The sequence below is a fragment of the Copadichromis virginalis genome, linkage group LG2 (assembly GCF_057382275.1).
Source record: "Copadichromis virginalis isolate Kocher_CV1m ecotype Utaka linkage group LG2, C_Virginalis_male_GT1.1, whole genome shotgun sequence".
Taxonomy (NCBI): Eukaryota; Metazoa; Chordata; class Actinopteri; order Cichliformes; family Cichlidae; genus Copadichromis; species Copadichromis virginalis.
In genome coordinates this window covers 4,053,662-4,077,018 of record NC_140619.1, presented here as the reverse complement: position 1 = coordinate 4,077,018, position 23,357 = coordinate 4,053,662, and the positions used below count along the sequence as shown (strand labels likewise).

Here is a 23,357-nt window from a genome sequence, read left to right as displayed (position 1 = left end):
CTCAAAACCAAAACATGATAGCAAGTTCATTACGTTGATAAATGGGCTAAAAAAATAAAAGAAGAGCTGCTGAGAAACCAGCTCAAATGAGTACGCTGCTTCCGTGGATAGAGTTTTACTCGAGTTTGGTTTACAGACTTGGGGAAGATAAAGGACGAATCAAAGTTTGTAGAGCTCTCCGACTCTCCTGACATCAACAGAAAGAGAGAGAGAGGGAGGGAGGGAGAGGGAAGGAGGATTTTGGGGGGAACCTAAATACAAATCTGTTTGCCTCTCTCGCTCTCACAATCGCCAGGCGAATCAGTCTGTGTTGCGCCACTGCGCTTTCAACTTTTTTTTTTGTATGTGTGTGATTATAACTCCTTTACTACTCTCACTTTTTACTCCCTGGCAGCGGAGGGATGTTCCTTGGAAGGAGGTTACACCCCAGCTGAATATTCTCACCTTGGAAGGTTTAGAAGCTAGGCTCATAAGTTCTCGGAGAGTTTGGGAATGGAGAACATTTGGGGAAACTTTTACGCATTGAGCTGAGTGACGCACGAATAGATATTTAAAGTTTTTGTCTAGCGTGTCATATCTACGTTGTTATTGTCTTCTTCGTCACTGGCAAAGGGATGTTTTAAGTAGACTCGTAGTTACCGAGTCTCTGGAGAGAAGTTTTCTGAATTCGTGCAACAGCGAACTTAATTTGATTTCGGCTTGCGTTTTTCTTTCTTTTTTCCAAAAATTCTGCCACAGAAAAAACGTCCTGTCTTCAACTTACACAGGATCCGCACTTCCACTGTGTCTCCTTCACCCCCCGCGGATTTTCAATTAACGTCTGTTGGAAGTAATTTCGGTGGATTGCTATAATGCCTCCGACCACACCGGGGAAGCGCGCCGCGCTCTGCCGGGTTTGGGCTCTAGCTTTCGCTCTGCTGGTGTGCGCTACATCGGTGAATGGATGCCCACACAAGTGTAGCTGCTCCGGATCTCATGTGGACTGCCAGGGTCTGGGTTTGAAGACTGTGCCCAAAGGAATACCGAGGAATGCCGAGCGCCTGTAAGAGCAGTTGTTTTTTTTCAACTTATCTGTAATTGCATCAATTTAACCAAAGTTCATCATAGAGGGCACTCTGACCTTATTATTCACCTTTTCTCCCTTTGCATTACTCCCATGCTCCTGAATTGTGGATAGTGCATTTTAAACTTAACATGCTCTGTAGGAAAACTGCACGTTTTCGCAGATTTTTCCGAGCAAAATATTTTGAATACCATCCATCCATCTTCATCCGCTTTATCCGGGGCCGGGTCGCGGGGGCAGCAGCCTAAGCAAATACATTTTTAAAAAACATCTCGAAAACTTAGTCGTGCATTGTTAAACTTTCATCACTTGCACATAACGGTACTTATTTCATACAGCAGGCTACTGTAATAGCATCCATGTGCATCAACATCCCATTTAGTTTATTAAATTCATGTTTTTATATTATCTTATAAACCCCCGTCCTGTATGTAAAACTCTGGTACTATTTCTGGTACTTTTTTATCGTTGTTGCCATGATTACTACTCAGGCTATATAAAGTTGGGACATAACTTTTATATAAAAGTGGATAAAGCTTTTTTTTTTTTAGACGATGACTGGCTTTATGTGGCTTTTAAAAATCGTAAGGAAACTACTGCTATCAAAAATCCTGTCAGCATATTACTCAAAGGGTACGTCTTACTGTGAAAAGCTGCAATGCCTTTAGTTTAAAATACTGCTATTTTATTCTAGCTTAATATATTGCACACACAAAAGTGCCCTAAAATCACCTGCGACCCCCAATGAACAGAGGTGGTTAAGAAAACAGTCACCAACTATGTTTTTAGAGAAAGCTTTTGAAATTTTAAACAGGTCAAAAGAATGTGAGAAAGTCGCCTTAAATCACTTTAAATTGTATTCTTTCACATGCCTGGGTAAGACTTTCTAAAGTTTTGTAGAATATGAGTAAAACTGAACTAGATCCTCAGTGTTTTTCACTTCAAGAACTACTGGTTCTTTCTTTCTTTATTCTTAGCCTGGGTGACAGTTTAAAATCATATTCATTCCTTAGGCAGGGACAGAACACTGACAGGCGCTGCTGCCACCTCCAGCCTGATCTTGACACGTATACATCAGCGCAGCCACACACATGCACTCACAAACACACACCTTTGCTGTTAAGGTATGGAAGTGATTATGCATGACAACAGAGCAGCCAAAAGCCCTGCAGGGGATCAACAACAGACCTAACCTGAGACAACAAACACAATCAGTAGGCTGCTGAGGAAAGTGGGGGGTCATGTTTGTGAATATGTGTGAGTGTGTGTGTGTGGATGTGGGGGGTACTGGTGGATATGAACATGTGATTAGCATGTGTGTGTGGATTTTTGCTTGGCTGAGCTGTTTCATATGTTTGTGTGCCTGCGTGTTTGCACTGGCTGGTGTGATTGCTTTTCTTGTGTGTGTATGTATGAGTGTTAACAATGAACCCCCATACCTCTGCTATTCAACAGGGCTGTTGTGACCTCCTAGGACCTGTTGGCTTTTGCACAGTAATCCCCCGAAGACATTTAGACCCAAGAAAAATAAATAATTAGAGCAGGTTGTGATGGGGAGGTGGGATAACGGGGTCTTCTGCGTCTCCCTGGGGTCCCCAGGGTGGAATATTTGGGGTAGCAGCGCCCCCTCCCTCCCTTTTCAGTCCAGAAACTCTGTGTTTATGTTTCTCTGATTTATCCAGGTCAGTGTTTCAGATGTGACTTTGGCCAAGAGTTGCTCTTTTCCTCCCTCTTTTTCTACCGTCATCTCATTCTCCCTCTGCAGATATATTTTAGGGAGTCTGGGTTGGGAAACATTAAAATGGATGAGATTCTAGTCCTAAAGGTTACAACAGACACTTTGTTTTAAGAGAGATGAGCATCATTGCTCTAAGCAGGGATTTGATTTTGACAGTTGTGATAAAGTTCATGTGGACAACAGATTCTTGTAACAAAAAAGTTGTTAACTTCTAAGTAAAAGTTGTAAATTTCAAAAAGTTTCTCAACTATAATCGAATACTTCCACACTTCACCACTGACACATTTACAGATTGCAAAAGCGTAAGGTGATGATTTCCATTGGCAGAGATTCTTTAAGACTATAAGTTTTTATTTTTTCGTCCATATTTCAAGACTTTCCGGGCTTTTTCTATGGTATACTAACACACTCGTCATTGTGGCTTGACATTATGGTATAACAGACTTTTTCATGGTGGCAAAAACTGGCAATAAACTTGAAGTGAAGTGAAAAGTCACAATTAGGGATAAAAGTCCTTATGATTTGGGTTAAAAAAAAGAACTTTATGAATTGTTCATGCTTAAAAGAGTTTAACTGATCATTTTAAAATGAAATGGACCATATACATTTAAATCAATTCACATCATCCTAGAGTAGAACAGCGGTCCCCAACCCCCGGGCCTCGGACCGGTACCGGTCCGTGAGTCGTTTGGTACCGGGCTGCGAAAGTTGAGGTTCAGGTGTGAAATGTGTGGTTTTCAGGGTTTTTATCGGTTTTCAGCGTTATTTCGTTATCGTTTTTATCGTTAACTCTGTTTTCCTGGGTCTTTTCACGTGTGTTATGAATAAATCTTCTTTTTTTCGGTACCGGTACTAGTTTTATTTTGTTGTATTTATCCGCGACACCTTAAAGGCCGGTCCGTGAAAATATTGTCGAGCATAAACCGGTCCGTTGGGGACCGCTGGTGTAGAATATAGTTCAAGATCTCTGTCTAAATAAATAAATAAATCTGGGTAAATTTCCAACGTCCAAATTTAAACGTGCGACTATTTTGCTGGTAATAACTGAAATGAGTAAAGATAACATAACCCCCCTGGAAATTACGCCCATGGTTTCAACATTGCTTTAAATATTGTAGCACTGAAATCCTCCATCTTTTTTCTGATTTAAAAGTTTTCTTGTCTCTCTCTCGCTGAAATATTAGAAAATATAATGTGTATCTGTTACCTCACAACACTAGAACATGCATCAAGGGCGCAAAACATGTAGCATTTAGTTAAGGCGAGGCTTTCACCTTATCTTTCCGGGAAAATGTTTTTCAACTTCTACATTGCCGCACCCTCTATAGACACATATATCGAATCAGAGTAATTTAGAACGATTGCTTGAAGTTTTATGAAACCAAATGTAGAAATTCACAGCAGAGTAAAGCAGAAGTACGTGACACATGGAGTTAAGAGGATTTCATGATATACTGTCACATTATATAACACTGCAACATTTCACAGTGGTAAATTTCCTGAGGAACGGTGGATGCCTGGAGTGAAGAGAATCAGTCAAGATGCACTGTAAAGCATGAAAGCACTGTAACACTCATGTAGCTTTCACAATATGCCCCCACTTAGCCTTTTTATTACACACAGTGCGAAAGTTTGAATCTAGTTTCTTTCTGCTACATGTGAAAACGAGTAAGCAAGCGCCGCAGTCCACCTGTCATAACCACAGAATCAATCTCTTTAAAAGCCCGGTCTTCCTCACTATTGTAAACATTTGGAAAGGTTAACGAGAGAAAAACTGTGGTGGCCCCAACTGTTCACTTAACAGACACACTCACATGCTGCCAGCCTCAAAGATTACCTCGGGCCAGTCAATTCCGTAATGTTCTACTTGGAAAGCCACTTGAGGCCTCATTTGCATCTAATTTGAGTGGAGGGTTTTTGGGGGTAGCTTAACAGGCTTAACGAGGTTGGGTAAAGTGAATTGAAACATAAGAACGGCTTTTCTCTCTCGGGTTCGGTTCACACCTGCCCTACAGGGTCTGCATAGACACACATACAAAAAAGCACAAACACTTTTTTTCCCCTGAGATTCAAATTCCAAACTGTTGCCTCAACTGCTGTGAAAATGTGGGAGAATCAAATGCCGTAAACTCCAAAGGGAGCTTCCAATCGCTCGAGCTGCAGTTTGTTTTTTTTCTGCATGTGTTTGTGCAAGCTTTGCATGTTTTAATTTTGTCACAATGTGCATGTGTGCATGATTGCATCCTCATACATGCACTGTGTTTGTAGTTGACTGGCAGCAAGTTTCCTCAGCCAGCTTTGCACAAGCTAAATTTGAGTTTAACAGTCTAGTTTTCTGTTCCCTCGCTAACACCACCAGTAAATTTTGGCAAGATTTGTACAGGCAACACCTTCTGTGCTTTCTCTCTTCTCAGCTAGTTCTTTCTCCCCTTCTGCTCTTTAATTTCCCTTCCCCTCCAAGCTTTTTATCTTTATCCCACCGTTGTTTTTTCTCCTACATCTCTCGCTCTTTCTGCCCAACTTCTTTTCTTCTCTACTTTTCCTTTGCTTCACTCCTCAGTTCTACCACTTTTTTTCTGACCTCCACCTCCCCCTCCGACGCACGCACTCACACACACCATCAGTTTGCCAGCAGCATCTCACAACCCCCATTTCCCCCCAACGTGCCAGCCTACTGTACCACAGAGCGCATAACAGTAGGATCCCTGCTGCTGCTGCTGCTGCGTGTGTTTGTGTGGACACACACACTTTAGCCGCTGCTTCTGGCTCTTATCAAAGCTTAGTGTTGATTGGCCAGTGGGCGCTCTAACCACCACACCCTCGGCTATGAAATGGCATTTCATGGTGGGGCTGGAATTTTGTGTGTGTGTGCGAGATCTCTGAATACTTTGGTTCTATCCTGCGCATGGAGCAGACCAGCTAATTTGTGCTGACATAGTTCTAGTTCCCTAAATTTGGAATAATTTGATTGGATCAATCTGCAATGACTAAAGTACTGTGGTGTAGACTTCCCAGCTACTTTTGGCTCTGTCTTAAATATTTATCTGACATCATTGCAAATAACAGTGTTTTGTATACAGCTGCTAGCCCCACCCAAAGAGTCTGATAATGTTAAGTTCAAAATGTGTTCCAACAGTTTTGATGTGTTCCATGAATCTTTAGTTGTACTGCTTTGTTTTATGGGAACCAGGAAACTAATTATGATGTTTGTGCAATATTTCTGCATATGAATGAACACAGCCTTTGGTAACTGTTGAACAAAAGCCATCGTTAAGTGGAGACCGTTCTTTACTGTTATCGTGGGTATGATGATGATGTAATTTGTCTGAAGAGCAGCCGAGTGTTATTGCAATAGCAGACAGAGCTAAACTCAGAAGTAAAAACCACAGTGAGCTTGCTCTTTTCCAACAGCCTCTTAATGTCACGCCTATCATCCATGGCCATCTTGTGGTAATCACTTTGTGCCCTTCTAACTATGTTTGATTCAGTTATGGTTTGCCAAATGGCACAAGTGAGGCTAACCAACATTTAGGCTCCATTTCTAGGTCAGTGGGTGATATTCTTTTCCTCAAGTTTCTCCAGCATGCGGGCAAATGACCTTTCTATATAATTACTTTAAGCTTGTCAAAGAGGGAGCCAGCTGGCGTTGATAGTGGGCACTGCCCTTCTGGGAAATGGATCAAGCCGGATGCTACATTAAAACATACAGACATATTCAAATGTAACGAACAAACTAAACACATGGAGGTGCACGTACCGGAGTGTACTGCACTTTTGAGGGCTCTTACTATATACAGTAGGCTCTTACTCTAACCTAATCATCAATACTAGAAAATCCAGTTTTGAACACAAAGTTAATCCTAAAGCCTTATTGTTGAAATGTGCGTTGGTTTTTCTTTTTTTTTGGTCTATTCTCAGCACATTACATATTGTATCAAATTATGCCAAAGCTGAGACGGATGAACATTGTTTCCTGGGAGCATAAAAGAGCTTCTATAATGACTCAGGGGTGGTCAGTCCATTTTCTTTCACGTGAGAAACTGGTACTGATATGAAGGACAGAGCCAAGAAGCTTATAAAGAGATAAAATTAATATTAAGCAGACTTGAGTTCCACTTGTTGAAACAGTCCCAGTTTCTCATGTGACCCTTTGGGGAAATTAATTACCTACCCCCGGACAAGCCATCAATAACTAACACATTTCATTTGGAGTATAAAACGGAAGAGAACATGTCTGAAAATCCTTCTTAACCAAGCTGGACCAGAAAAGGTCTGTTAACTGTGATGGATGTGAACACCGTGGGTGTTTATTTCACAGTTTGCTTTCATTTCCACTTGAAAGCAAGTTTTGTTAACCTGGGGGTTGCTTTAACACCTGTGTGATTAATTGACAGCTTGTATTTTCTTCTTCTTTTCGCGGTACTAATGTCTTAGGTGACCTCAGTAATGAACTTCTGGTACGATTACAGAAGAATCCTGATTTGATGGCGACTGAAAAAATAGGCTACATGTGATTTTCTTTTAATCTTCAAACAGCTATTTGATGCAGTAAGAAGCAGCCGAAATGTTAAGGTCCCAAAACGGGTCCTCAAAAACTTAGTGCAAGAGAACACGCAGGCATGAAAAGGTACATAATTTAAATGAAATGCATATTCATGAAGCACATAAAAATCTAGCCTGCAGTCCCACACATACAGTGCACACTCATCATTAGGCAGGCACAAGCTCACACAGTTCACTCTCATGCATTCACCAGAAATAACATGAAACTGGTTAGATGGAAACTTTGACATATAATGAGAGAGAATTTGTGTCACATAGAAACAACCCAGAGTCACGAATGACCTTCTGTGACTTTCTGCTGAATGAGAAGTCCTCAACTTGGAGGACTTCAGAGTGTGTGTCATACTATAACACTAGTATAGATTTGTGTGTGTGTGTGTGTGTCTATGCAGTGAGCTTGGAGTTGTTTGATGTTAACAAGCTATGCCACTGTTTTGTTAGGCCACTGTCACCAAAGCAACATATTATTTCCCTTCTGCACGGACTTTATTTTCTCAGTGTGAGTTTCTGTTTGTACTCCTTCACTACACCTGTGTATATACATTTTTATGTGGTTATTTGTGGGTATGTGGCAGAGTAATAGAGTGACTTCCACCACAGTGTTCAGTTTGCAGGCCACTGCTCAAATAGACTATTTATGGAGTCTGGAAGCTTATGGAGAAACAGGTCACTGCACTGTGCATGCATGCATCAGTGCTTCTGTGTCTCTGTCTCTGTCATTCATGTCCTCTTTCAATCTCTCATTCACCCTAATCTCATTTTCTTATCCTCTTGTTCACTCATTCTCATTTTTTTCTGACCTGGGCCCCATTGAGGAAGCAGCAGGGCTTGTTCTTGTCAAGTGGCCTCTCCGCAGCCAAATTACCCCTCCACCCGCACCCCAGCCCATTCACTTACAGTACAGCAGTAGTAAATCGAGACAAAAGCAATGCAACCCTATAAACTCTTGCAAAGAAAAGAGCTAACCAAATACAGGGCTGGTTTACAGCCCCTTTGGCTTGTGACTCTAAAACAAAGGGATGCTTTCAGGCGTCTCCCTAATGTGGTCAAGCCTGTGTGGTTAACAGCGACACCAAACTATGAAATTTCTCGAGGTGGATCAGTATTAAGATAGAATATAGACTATGAAGGAAGGGGAAATAAATTGGGACTGACAGAAAACAAACCAACTGATGATGGAACACACAAGGAGATGCATTACTCTCTCAGATTTCAACAAAATCTAATCAGTCTGGGGTATTAAATGTGAAAGCTGCATAACAAACAATTTAAAGGACTGAGACATAAATAGGAGAGAAATGTGGTGTAAGAGATGAAGATGACTTTAAGGGGGAAAACAAATCCAATAAAGCTAAATCAGAATGAAGCAGTGTTAAAAAATAAAAACCCAAAATTGAAAGCACAGATTAGATAGGAGGGAGATGTATTTTGCATCATTCAGACAGGATTCCCCTTTATGGAGTGAAAGCGAGTGTCCTTCAGTAAAGGAAATATTTAACTGACTTTTATCTCCGGTCTCTCTGCCCTTGTTTGTACCTTTGTTCTCTTTTCTGGTGCTCGTCTTTCATTATTTAGTTTCACTTGGCATTCCTAGAATCCAGCAGATTGGACAGCTCTAAAACAAGCGTATTTATTTGTACAGAGAAGGATTACCCAAATATGGGTTAGCAGGCATAACTTAAAACTGCTAGCAAAATTTCCCCATACCTCTGAGAAGTATACACAGCCAGCAGAGTCTAATAAGCCCCTTTTCCATTAGTACCTACTCAGATCGACTCGTCACGGATGGCCACGACTCGACTTACATTTGTGATTGTCCTCATCACAACGCATCCGAATTAATACCCAACAAGAAAGGTGGATGTGGAAGAAAGAATCTACCTGCTGCTCGGTCTCTGGCTTTTCATCAGGGAACATGGCTTTGTTTTTGTAGCCATTTCCCTCGTTCCCTGGTTTTTAAAAATGGCGGTTTTAATTTTCGTGAATGAGATGCGCTCATGAATCATCGAGTGACGCCACTGACCAGCCAATCGGTGGAATGCAGTCAGATGACGTCACATTTTAGTACCTGCTCGGATCGTTTGGAACCCTAAGCGAGCAGGTACTAAAAAAGTACCAGGTACTATGACCTAATGGAAAACCCTGAAAACCTTGGCGAACCGTGTCGACTCGATCCGAGTAGGTTCTAATGGAAAAGGGGCTATAGTGATGTCTTGCTCTAGCTGCAGGAAACCTATTGTAGCAGACAAACCTTTGATTTCTTGGACAACCGAACAACAAACACTTGATGCAACGACTGTAGTTACAGATTTAACAAAGAGACACATAGAAAAGATGTGAAATATATATAGAGATGAATGATTAAGGCAGATGGAATGCCTTAATCATTCATCATGAGCGAACCATTTTGTACTTGTCCCAAGTACAAATGGTTCGCTCCATTTGTACTTGGGACAAATGGAGCGAACCAATGAGATACACTTACAGATGTACAGTACAGGCACTTGATCATAAGTTAAAAAAAAGCTTTCAAAGCAGAGCCAGAATTTTAGAAAGTAAAGGAATGAAATACTAATTAGCCTGCTCTGTAATTTTTCTTTTAATTTTTTTTAATTTTCAGCGTTTTTAAACAGATAAATTAGGCTTCAGCACTTTTGCTGACAGATATGAAACAACGCTAATGCTGACATATTGAATCTTTTTATTTCTCTGTTTTCCTGAAAGCACAGCCTTTAAATAACCTGCCTTGTGTAATTTAAAAAGAACCTGATCTCAGCGCTCTCAAAGGTACTGTAGCTTGCGTTTGCACTCATTACTTACTTTTTTTTCTTTTTAATTGTGTGTATATGAGAATAAAGAATATGTGACTGCCCAGAAAACTCTTGAGTGATGATTGCTGTATATCCCAGAGAGCAGCTTTGTAACAGGAGACAGTTTATTGCCTATTATCATCACTATGACAAAGATTCAAAACAGCAGTAAAGGGTTGCACAGGAGACCAAATGTTCCACAAACTCCCCAAGATTTCCAAAACTGAGTTTTTTGCAAACTGTTGTAGGTAATATACAGACTCCAAGTGTAGGCTGGTGTTGATCAGGTTTTCCTTTTGAAAGCTTTCCATGGCTACATCTCTCAATTGTGTTACTGACTCAATCTTGTGCATGTAACAAAGATAATTCGTCATAGTGAGCACACTGCATAAATGAAACAGTTAAACAGCACATAAGCATCTATCATTTTACCAAGCATATTGACGACCTGGACTATTATTTGTAGGTGCTCCAATTAGCTGCTGCATGATAGTTGATTTTTTTCCTTTATTATCTAAGATATTACATGATATGGGGCGATCGTGGCTCAGGAGTTGGCAGTTAATCTTGTAATTGGAAGGTTGCCGGTTCGAGCCCCGGCTCCAACAGTCTCGGTCGTTGTGTCCTTGGGCAAGACACTTCACCTGTGGCCTACTGGTGGTGGTCAGAGGGCCCGGTGGCGCCAGTGTCCGACAGCCTCGCCTCTGTCAGTGCGCCCCAGGGCGGCTGTGGCTACAATGTAGCTGCCATCACCAGTGTGTGAATGTGTGGATGACTGGATGTGTAAAGCGCTTTGGGGACCTTAGGGACTAGTAAAGCGCTCTATATATATATATATATATATATATATATATATATATATATATATATATATATGTATTTATATACACAAATACATTTACCATGATCCCTGTTACTCTCTTGATTACTGTTGGGCTAAGTCTCTTTCTCATTCTTGTTAATGATATACTCTTGACTGTATTTGATGTGTTTAATTTGCCCATGCTTCTCCCTACTGGCACATGCACCAGTCTGTGTGTTGATCCAGTTTCCTATTATACGCAAAGATTATACCTTCTTTTTGGTCTAAATGTATTTATGACATCTAAAGTTTTTCCTCATATGCTACCACTGAATTTATTTTTCACTACTGTTTTCACAGTTCCACAAAGGCTGCTAGTAAAGTCTGCATAGGCCAATTAATCTTCCCCCTTTATTTGGTGTACGTTTCACTTGCTACATAGATGTGCTCCTTAAAAGTGAGAGCAGAAGAGAGCACTTAAAGCTGCCTTAGTTTGCATTGGCCAAATGTAATATCTAAACATTTGCAGTGGATGGATTTCAGTTATAGCAGAGCCAATTTCAAAGCAGCATGACACCTGGCGAGCACAGAGCTTAGAGGAAAAGGAAGAGAGCAATTAGGATTCCTTGTGTAAGTGGTAGATTTAGAGAATGAAATTGAGCACATCTATCTATGAGTGAGAAGGACGGAGAGTAAAAATGGAGGAATGAGAAAGTGAAGCGGCACAAGAGCTTTTGGAAAATAACATGAGATTAGCACAGGAAGTGAATGCATTTGGAAATGAGGTGTGGGATAGAGGTCAACAAAGGATGAAAGTGAGTGAAAGAATGAAGGGAGAGGAAAAAAGGGGAAAGAGGAAATGTCACAGTGTCCGAGACTGATAAAACAGAGAGAGGAAACTTCAGTGCTTTATCTTTATTCCCTATTGTCCCTGATAGAGGGGAAAAAGAGGACAGAGTTCAAGAAAACAAAAACCAGACAGACAGAGATACAGGGTCAAGGTGAGAAAAAGAAGCACAGCTAATTAGCCAACAAGCAGACATGTCAAAACATTTAAGCTCAACACTGAACTCTGATAATCTTTTACCACAGTGGCGTGTTTTTCATTTATTAGTATATTTGAAGTCACCTGATATTTATCGTTTAACATTCCTTTCTAAAAGTTCTCTCTCTTGCCAATGGTGTAGCCAACCAATAATATTGTCCTGAAGGCAAATCAGTCCTGCTGCCACCTCCACCTCACACACACTATGCATTTGTCACCGTAAAGTCAACCCCGTGTGTCACTCTAAGGCAGCCAGACTGCAAAGTTCACTTCTCAGTGGTCTAGAGTGAGATGTGGTGGGGGCTGTCTCTGCCTGTGTGTGCATGTCTTTGTTGAATGGGATATTAATTCCCTGGACACCTGCTGTTTGCATTCTTGTCTTATCCCCTAGTCGCAAACACACACATGCTTGCACGGCTTACTTCTGCCTGTAATGGAAACAACGGTTAGGGCTTTTGTGCTAACGTATTTCATTAGTAGTCTGAATGCTGGTCAGTTAACATTTGATGCTAAGTTAAGCTTTACTGCCAGGTGGGCTGTACACCTAAGCTTTAACAGACCAGGTGCATGAGAATGGCAGCCCCATCAGCTGTCTTTGCTTTGCTCGTAATGAGTTCTCTGTGCACACATTTACTTATTCCAAGGAGTTAAGTGAATAGATTTACTAACTCATGTAAAGATACTGTGGGTAGTGCATTTTATTTATTATTTCTGAAGTGTACCAGTAGCACCATTTAGTTATAATGAACAGAATTCTTTTATAAAAGAGGGAGTTGTTGTTTATTTATATTATGCTAGGTATGACTGGTTTTCTTACCTCCTAACAATGCTGTGCTTTTTTTTGACAGCTTTTTCCGATGACATCACTGCCAAGCAGTGTGCTGTGCATCCAAGATTTTCATTTAATTTCATGCCACTTGTCTGTGTGTTTTCATGGCAGCGATGTAGACTCCACAGTTTTTAGGCAGCGAGGTTTGATGGGATTCTGCCATTGTGCTGTACCTGGAACTGTATACTCAATAATTGCTTAACTGCAAAGCAATCTCCTTAGTAAGAGCAGAAGTTTCCACTGTGAACATAAGAAAGATGGAGATAAGGTTTGAGAGATTAGAGAGAGAGAAAAAAGAAAATAAGGGTAGGAAAATTGTAGCCAAGTGTAAAACAGTGAGAGATTGAGATAAAAGAGGAGAGATTAGGGATGGAGAGGAAAAACAGATGAAGGTGAAGAAAAAGTGTTTAGTCAACTGTGAAACAGTGAAAGATAAGACGTGAAAGATCGAGACAGGGAGAGACGAGAGGGAGATTACTGAGAAGAAGAAGAAAAGTGGAGAGTAAGGCTGGGAACGCTGGGTAAAGCTGGCTGTGAGAGACTGACAGACGGACATTAGAGAGCAATGATCAAAGAGAGATTTGAGATAGATGAGGAGGAGGATGGAGCGTAAATAGAAAACTGAAAGATTGTAACCAAGGGTAAGCTACACATCCACTAAACACTTCATTAGTTACGCTTTTTCATTATGGTGGTGGATCTCTTTTTGCCTTCCGAGCTACCTTTGCTCTTCATGCCATACATTCAACAAGGTGCGGGTGAGTGTGGAGTCCATTTGTGTACGGTCAACTTAATGTCATGTTCAAGAAATTAGTTTGAGATGATTCAAGAGAAAAACAGTTTTACTGATAAGAACATGTTTGGTGCACCTGTTTGACTTGCTGGAATCAGCCATCAGAGATGGATCATAAAGGGAGGGACAGGAATGGTCAAGCACATTACTCCCATGTCATTACACAACCATCAGCAGTCCGAACCATTAGTAGAATAAGATTAACCCGTGTGAGAATTTTAGTCACGGTTTCCTGTTCTCAGGTGACAGGAAAGTGGCAGCTAGTGTGGTCCATCAACCCATGCCACTTGTCACTTAGGCTGGTCTTATCTTACTGTCTGAAAGATAAGGGGAGATAGCAGAGGGTACAGCCAGATTTATGGTCAAGCAGTGGTAGTGCATTCGCTGTCCTTTCCACTCAGGGGATGCCCATCTGGAGGCAGTGTAAAAAGCATGTGGTACACCCAGTCTGTAGGCTACTCTTACTTGTGCTGTTGTTGGTCCATCAGCCAGCCTCCCATTCCCAGTGAACCTCACTGTTACCCTCTTCTCTATTCCAGCCCACTTGTCAACCTGTAAACATTTGTCAGATACTTATGTCATCCGCTTCCAATGATGCGCAGTCAATATCTTCGCAGGGGTAGGGTGAAAACCTCTCACCTTCTGTACAGCTAGACTATAAGTGTGGTAGAGTAACAAACATGAACAAGAAAAACAGTTTATTTCTGAAGCAAATCAACTCTTTCCTCATGTTCAAATTAATAAATCAAACCCCAAGAAGGCTTATCAAGTAATTGTCAGTGCCTTGCATTTCAAGGAACTGGCAAAGCCAAACACTTGGAAAGCTTGTGACAAGAACCAGCAGCTTATAGTCTGGATAGTGAAGCAGCTCACTGTCAAAATGTTATCTGGTGTCTCGAATGTCTCACATGAAACATTAAGATGGATGAGACTCGGCATCAACGTGAAACTTCATTCTGCTTTCTTTGTCTTTCTCAGTTCATTGCTTTAGTGAGCTATACATTAATGCAAAAGTATTATACCTAAGCAGAGGATGTTTATGTCAAGCTCATTTCTCAACATGTCAGTTTATTGTCGGAAAGCAAAAGTTAACTTCAGCTAGAAATGTGGGCTGCACTCAAACCAGAGACGTTGTGAATAAAATAGCGGTTGCTTCCAAACCCCTGGGCATCTGACAGACGATGATAGATTTAAAATCTATTTTAAACATGCAGTGTTATATCGTCCCACAAAACTATTGTTTATTACTTGTTTTCCTGATCATGTGGTGGTCGTTTTGTTCCAGTAGTCATGAACAGCATTGCCGCAGTAACATTTTGGTCTTCACCAACACCTGAGTGAAACAGTTTGGTTGTTTCTGTGCTAAATGTTCTTAAGCATTCATCACCTAAACATCTACTTTCATTTTATGCCATTAAGTGTTGACGTGTTTTATTAACACATTATTGTGGGGAAAAAAGGCGTGTCTGGAAAAGAGGCGGAGGGCAGGGGTGAGAATGAACTGAAACATTGTAAATCAAATCCACTGAGTTGAGAGTTTCTACTATTCTCTGCAGAGTTTTTAACTTTTCATTAGAAACGCTCCCCTGCCCAAACCACACAAACCCCTTTTCTAGTAGTATGAATGGACATTTTCCTGCTGTGTGCCACTTATGAGAAAGAATATCTGTGGAAAATATTTGAAGTTGTTGTGTGAAAACATTGTGGGATCATGTGCGATATTGCCATCTGATCTATTGTTTGGATAAAATATTCACATTCAAACCCTTTTCAGTGTTTCATATTTTTGAATGTAAACACAAGTACGTGACAGGGATCTCATTTCTTGTTGCTTATGATTTAAGCCAGCTTTCCTATACTTCATCTGACGTGCCGGGTTGGATCAGTCATTTTTGTGACATCCCACTGCTACATATGAGATATTGTAGTTATTCATTACTCTGGAGCCCTTTCAAGAACACCCTGTTGGACCAAGGACCCCATTTTGCGCTTTGGAGGACTGGTCTGGCCTATAGCAACCCTCCCTGTCACAAGCTGGGGAATGGCTCTTATTAGTGGCCCTTGCTATGTCAGCTTGAGGAAGCCTTTTGAAACCTAATATTGTCTTAAATCAGATTTATAAATGTTTAGGTGTATTATGAAAAACACACACGCTGCCTGCGTTGGCAAAACCTAGTTCTGTTTGTGTGTGTGTGTGTGTCTATGGTTCTGAGAGCGAGTGAAAGCTTTGGAGGAGCTCTGTGTGTGAAATAAGAGAGAACATTGTGTGTGTGCTGTTTGTGTGTGCCCTTTCTTTCTGTGTGTGCGTATGTTTTTTTTTCTTGCCCTAATTCCTGCAGTGCGACAGCGTTTCAATAAACATCAAACCCATATAAAGGGAACCAGTCTACACACACACACACACACACACACACACACACACACACACACACACACACACACACACACACTCAGGCAGTCAGTTCATATTGCAGTATGTATACATTTTGCGCCCGTAGTTAAAACTAATTGAATGACAGTCAGGAAACATGATAAGCTTTTAAACTGTGACATTGGAAAGAGAAAAAAAAATTTTTATTGAAAAATTTGTTTTCCAGTAAATAATTGTGCATCAGAACAGAAGTTTCTCGGTGCTTGGTTTGCTTGTGTTTGTACTTGTATGCATGTGTGTGGGCCTATATGCTGTGGAGCATTCTCATGCCCTGTCCTTCTGCCACTTGGTGGGCGCTTGTTTGCTTTCACAGTTGTGTTAAAGTTACATTATACTCACAACTGAATGTAATTTTGACTGAATAAGTAATTTTTATCCTGTTTTTCTCTTTCTAGGGATTTGAATAAAAACAACATCACCAGAATCACTAAAGTGGACTTTTCTGGCCTCAAGAACCTCAGGATTCTGTAAGTTTCTTTCCTTTTTTCAATCAAATTTTTAGTCAGTAAAACATTAGGCTTTGCTCACATTCCCTCCAGTTTATTTGAGGACTTTAACTTATTTTAAATCAGTCAGGATGTATGAAAATGTATAATTCAGATTGCAGTTATCTGCTGAAATCTTCTTGATGTTGCTTCTTTGAGCTGTATGTGAGAATACAAATGTCTGATTACACATTAAACAGTGCCTTTGTACACAGTCTGTATAATGTCTGATTGCACCCATGCGAGAACAGAGCAGGTAATTGTCTAGTGAACTTAGAGCGGGCCATTGGGAATTATGCATCCTGACTTCTGTATACTCTACCCAGGCAGCTGCTTGCTTAAACTAACCTAAATTTTTCTAGCAGAATCCTCTGAAGCTGACTATCTCCTCATATGTGCTGCATGCGAGGAACCAGCACTTCCAGATAGTTGCCATCATTAAGTCACTTTACTTTTTCCTTCTTAGGTACTAAGTTGGCTAATATTAAGTTGAATCTACCAGATACAGTACCATCAGGTCTTTTAATCTGTCCTCTCTTTAATACCTAATTGTGACTTGTATTTGTTTCTTTACAAGGAATCCCATTAACAAAAAAGTTCCATGCTGTAGCAATTAAGCAAATGGTATATTTACCTAATGGGCCCGTATATGGCTATAGGGGGAAACAAGTCTCTATAAAATAAAGTTTCCCATCCTAATGAGGGCATTTAGAACAAGAGAGCATGCAAGTGTACTATCCAAGGAGTTGGATTTTGCAATTACTGGATATTTACAAGGTTAAATAATAGAGTAATGGTGAGCTGACATGCCAGCAACAAGCAGCACGACTTCCATTTACTATACAAGCAGCACAACAGCGAGATGTTGACCTGGTACGGATACGACGATGGGAAACTAAGTAAAGCAACTCATACTGAAAGAGTTAGTCACTGTTCCTATGAAAAAAAGAGAGATTTCAAATTAGACTCTCAAGGCTTTCTGAATAATGCTGGGGAACGCTGACTTTTGCAATTCTGGGAAAACCAAAGCTGAAATTTCAAAGCAGTAGCATGATTGCTTAGAGATGTGCAAACAGGCGAATTTGAATCATATCTATTAAACTGAAGCACAAAAAGTGCTTCAGAAATACTGCTGGTCTTAAAACAATACTCACTCATATGTAACAGAAGTTTTTTGTTATGTACACACTGACTAAAAACAAGATTGCCTGTAGAGCATTAGGGGTGTGCAGCCTGAACCAATTTCATGTGCATCACTGGAGATTTCAACCGTTCTGATATTTTATCTGTTCAGAAATGATCTTGTTTCTGGGGCAGGAAAAAGGGAGCTAAATCACTCTGGCCACCATTACAATTACCAAACACTGAGCAGGTCCTTGTTGGGAAACGTATGAAAATCTTTAAAGTATAAAGTGTATATATTGTATTTTTTACCTTTCTGGCTTATCATATCTGAATAACTACACTTAGTTGAGATTGACTGCTCACGTTCTCTCAGCTGTCCTAATTAAGTTCAAGGGCTCCCTGACTCCTTTTCCATAAGCGACTAAAATCAGTGTGTATGTGAGAACTTTAATAACTATAATCACCGCTGGCTGCATGCAGCTTCCCTCCACACTCTGTTTTAACCAAACCAGCAGATAAAAATACACTCCCAGTACAAATCCGCTAAGGAATGGAAACGAGTTGCTACATGTGAGTGTTTGCGCTTGTATTGGCATCTGTTTATTCATATTCCTAAATATAGGACCAAAGTGGAGTTTGGAACGTATGTCAGTCACTGGGTCAGGATTCATCTGTGCTTGAGTTTTTTAGGTAAAAAACAGAAAAATTAAAAATGTAAGTGTTTGCATTCTGCATGCATGAAACACTGTGAGAAGGACCCACAGAAAAAGGCAGTGTATATGTGTGTGAGCTGAGTGTGGCAAGCCAGCAAGTCGTTTCATGTGGTTTGTGATAAACTGCTGTGACATTTCTCTTCTCTAAATCTCTGAAAGAAATTGGGAGGAGACGGCGTGGGAAAGAGGAGATGGTCGGGAGAAAGCGCACTTTCAGAGACATACATATTCTAGTATTTTGGATCCTACAGCACACATGGTCACCAAAAATTGTCTTATCTTTGCTTTAATAGGTAACGCTGTTATATACCAGAACTCTATCTCATTCATTCTCTCTCATAGACAAACATAAGTGCCTAGTTCTGAGAGTCCAGTCATTTCAGCCTCCTATGGGAGAACTTGTTTAAAGCCGCTAACATTTTTCCCAGGCTAGGTTACAGAAAAAAACAGTATAACTCCTAAATACCCCTGCTTACATCTGAGCTGTAATTACTGATAATTTGTCCTGCAGAATGACTTGTCTGCCCTCATGTAATCTCACTTCTGTTTAAAAACATCCAAACAGCTAAGCGATCTGGTTTTGCATTTGCACCACCAAAGACCACGGGGTGCGTAAAATGAAAATCTCGTAATTAGACTGATTTGTGACGCTTCAAACCTTCCAAATCAATCGATCACACGGCGAGCTGTTTTCTGTTCAGGCGAAAACATCGAATTTGATTCAGGGGTTTGGATATTCTTTAAATTTGCACAACACAGCTTGCCTCTGCATGCACGCTACGTGAACAACACTTAGCCTAATATCTTTGGCAACCTCACTTTGCAAGATTTCTTCCAGATTGTGGCGAAATTGAGTAATTCCAAACAAATTTAGATGTAGGTGAAAACTTGTACTTGATATTGAACGCTTGGCCGGGGAAATTCAGTGCGGTTTCACCCATTGTGTGTGTAAATAATAAGTGAAGTTAATATCCCCTGAAGTATTTCCTTATTTCCTTCAGAGGCCGAGTTCTCGCAGTTTGCTGTAAGGTAGCGTGACATCATTGTTCTTTTTATAACCGTTGACTGAAGTTAGAGTTATTAGACACTCCAGTCCCCACACACATGAATTCAATTCTTGTTTGCTCTCTTTCCCCCCCCAGCTTTCTCCAATGTCTCTGTGGATGACTAATGCTTGATACAGACCAATATAAAAACAATACCTCATCTGAGCGATATGCCAGCATTGACTCCCCGCACCATGTGTTTGGCTTAACATCCACAGCCTTTCTAAACTTCATTCAATAAATCAGCGTGCGGTTGATCTCTCATTTGGACAAATAAAAACTTTGATAGTTATTCAGAGTTATGCCTTGATTTAGCTTTCCCTGGAGTACACAGGAAATGCTTTTCTATAAGGACAGGAACAAAAAAAAAACAAACGCTGCTATGCTGGAATGAACATGCTGGATTAATCTTGGCTTGATTGTAAATTATGATTGATGCCGGAGTCAGAAATGTGCACATGCTTATGTGTGTGTTTGGGAATTCTTGCTACCAGTGCATAACTCCCTACCTGCGTTAAACGATTCCACACATACCTTATCGTATGTGTTTGGGGTGTTTCTGTTTAGAAACTGATTCAGAATGCTCAAAAGCTGGAGCTATTTTTTATTTATTTCAGTTAACAGCAAATATTACTGATGATTTTTTTGAAAAACATTTTTATAAAGCAAAAAATGCTCCCTGTAATCAAGAGTTATTTTTCCTGGAAAATGTTTCGTTATACAAAATGAACAATATTGTGAGAATAAGCCAATTACCATCACTCGGTGCGCCAGTTCTTTGAAAGTGTTTCAAGATGCTCTGACTTTTTTATTTATATGTTTACATACTTTATATATATGAATGTGCGAGCGCGTTTGTCTGAGCTTGTTATCTTTCATCCAAGTCCAACATATCTGTGTGTCTCTGTGTAGAGTCAGTATGACAGGCCATGGATTAATGCCTGGATATGTAAACGTTTTGTTTGAAAGAATATTTAAAGAAGAGGCGTGCCAAAACAATTCAAAGTCCACATGTTAGGCCAGACAGGACTCTTTTTGAGATGACTTGTCTCTCACTTGATCCAGCTTGTCATTCTGCATCTTGCTGTTTATATCTGGCTTGTATCTTCCTTTCACTTTTCTCCACCTTTGCTTTTCAATGTTTTCTTTTCTTCCTCACATCATCCACTTTTTTCCCCCCTTCAGCTTCTTCCTCCCTGTCTTCCTCTCAGGACATGTCACTCCTAACATCCTCAGACAGAAAATATAAACACACATATCAGTTGAGATGTTTTCTCTCCATTTCTCTATCCCATCTGGAAAACCTTAGTTTGCCCCCAAAACATGACAACACTGAGAAAGCAATGAAGGGGAGATATGGGTTACACTGAGAGCACCGCAGAAATGACTGAAGCGAAATGGAGAAGATATCAACGGAAGAATGAGAAAGAGATGGTTTGTTAATTGTTTCTTTTGGAGTGGTAGGTTGTAACATTTGTGAAATACTTTGTGTCACAAAATGTTTGTTTCGTGCCAGATTCATGTGTTCAGTGCACTGATTGCTTGTTTATGTAACCGCTTTTTTAAAAGTGCAAGTGTCTCTCGAGTTGTTTGCACTGGCCAGAAAAACACATTTATCTGCTGTTTCTGGCTGGAGATGGACATTCCCAATTCCACGAGTGCCTCACAATTTGATATTTAAATTGAATCATTTTGAAGACAGACCGAATGAAACTGTGTAAAGTTACTGACGTAAAGATCGGCACTTGGGACTTTTCCTGCCTTGTCGTGATCACAAAGAGTCACAGAGTATATTTGCGTGTCTTGCTTTTGCATTTTTAAAGTTACAAAAATAACTACAACATATTTTCTTTCTGTTTCATTGCCTGTCACCACAGTCATCTTGAGGACAACCAAATCACTGTTATCGAGAGAGGAGCCTTTCAAGACCTAAGACTGCTTGAGAGACTGTAAGTATGCCATTATACACAGCTTCCTATAGTGCATATGTGAAAAGAGGTACCATACTGCGAGGTGAAATAGGTCTTTTATGCATGCAAAGAGCTCCATAATAATAATGTGATCTGTCACAAAACTTTTTTGCTGTTTTTCCACTTTGACAAAATTGTACACACCTTTGATTTTCTGCTCCTTACTTGCTGTTCTGTGCAGCATATTCACTGACAGAGATTTCAACTGATTGATATCCAAGTCCACTTCACACACTACCTAGGAATGTGTGTATCTGTCAACTCACACCAAGGCTTTAGGAAACAGAATCAGGGTGTTAGTGTACAACACAACACTTCCCACACATACACACCTGCATGTTTATGAGTCCTGGTTAGAGTGATGATGGGAAGACAGGTTCCAGAAAGAGGATTCCTTTATGTGAGACAAAGACCGAATGACACAATGTGAGTGTTAGAGGTTTTTTAGGAGTGGCATCCTCATAAAAAAATATTGTGTACAGCATTTCTAAACCCAAGAACGGGCTTTGTAATGAATGTTGAATTCATAAGCTGAATATTTCTTCATTCAATTTATTTCACCATTGATGCAATTTTATCTGAACACTGTAAATTTGTCGTTATCTTCTTTCAAATTGCTTTTGCAGTCTGAAAAAGAATGCCACAACATTATTTATTTTGATTAACAAATGTGTGTCTGTTGTAAAATCATTCATGAGAGTAAGAATGGGAAGGAATTTACTTCACACATGGATGGTATTTTTCGGTATACATGCTGCAGAGTGGAGAAGAGAGATAAAACCATTAGATCACTGCAGCTGTCAGCAGAGCTCTCCTAAAATCCAGATATGCTGAGCGACAGAGACGTGTATATCTTCCCTCTAAATGGAGATCACACATATGATGTGAAAGCAGAAGGTCACTGCCCACTTTAATGTTAAAAGGCTCTTTAATGCAGTGTGTCAGGAAGGGTGAGAGGTTACAGAAGAGGGGGAGGGAGGATGTTGGGAGTCTTAACAGTTGTTTGCCAGAACTCACATAGACAGCATTTCAGTTATTCGAGACATTTCAACAAATGTTCTTATGCCATTTTAGCCCATTTAATAAATCAGAAATTAAATATCTATGCTTGTTTGAGGATGACATTTGTTCTCCAAAATGAATCTTTCTAAAGAGGGGAAAAACTGCTGCAGTAGATTAACGGTAATAACAAGGGCCTGCATTTTTTACTTTACTGATAGTAAAATGGTTTTTAAAATGCTTTCTTGACAGGGTCTCTGATGTTGTGTCTGCCAGGGTGAAAGGTCAGGGGTGAGAGGCCCTGATGCTGAGTCCATGTGATTTATGGAGTCACAATGTGAAAAACATGGGGCTTATTTTGTCATCCCCTTGGGTCAGAGCATTCAGAAAGTCTGAAATGCCAGAATTCATAGCCATTTGTGCTTTACTCAGTTATAAATGAAGGATATTTTGCAAAATAAACGGCATTTGTTAAGAGGTGTCTTTTCAAATTATTTCTTTTGTTCTTTATTTGAGAATAAAGCCCTGCTCATTATGATTAGTAAGGTTTAGTCTCCAAACGCTTTCATTTTTTCTGTGATTCTGAGTAATAGGAATAATTTGCCAAAATATGAATGCCACAGACATGTGGTTTGGTGTTAAGTAGGAAGAAAACCTCATCATTAATGCTTAAAAATACACAAAGAATTATTCTCTTGAAACTATATCTGTGCTCTGAGCAAATGTCCTTTAATGACTCGTAGCTGTAATAGTAGCTGTGCTGTACTCACATACTAGCAGGTATTTTCTCCCTTATTTATTTCAGGTGGTGTGCATCTCAATTATTCTTTCCATTGGTGTACACAGGAGTGAAAGCCACTATCTTATTATCATTATCACAGGGTTAAAAGGTTGGTGTCTGTGTCTTCTCCAGCACAGATCCTACTTTGTGACCCTGCGACCCTC

The 23,357-nt window shown here is 40.2% G+C and overlaps 1 protein-coding gene across 1 annotated transcript in view; it reads left to right on the top strand.

Annotated features, from left to right (window-relative positions):
- Positions 1-383: 383 nt before the first annotated feature.
- The window catches only part of slit3 (slit homolog 3 (Drosophila)), a 241,607-nt gene continuing 218,633 nt past the window's right edge, over positions 384-23,357 (top strand). The window contains exons 1-3 of the mRNA XM_085468616.1: positions 384-1,042; positions 16,470-16,541; positions 21,321-21,392. Coding sequence (XP_085324742.1) covers positions 852-1,042; positions 16,470-16,541; positions 21,321-21,392 — 335 coding nt within the window. The 5' untranslated portion in view covers positions 384-851. The remainder of the gene's footprint in view (positions 1,043-16,469; positions 16,542-21,320; positions 21,393-23,357) is intronic.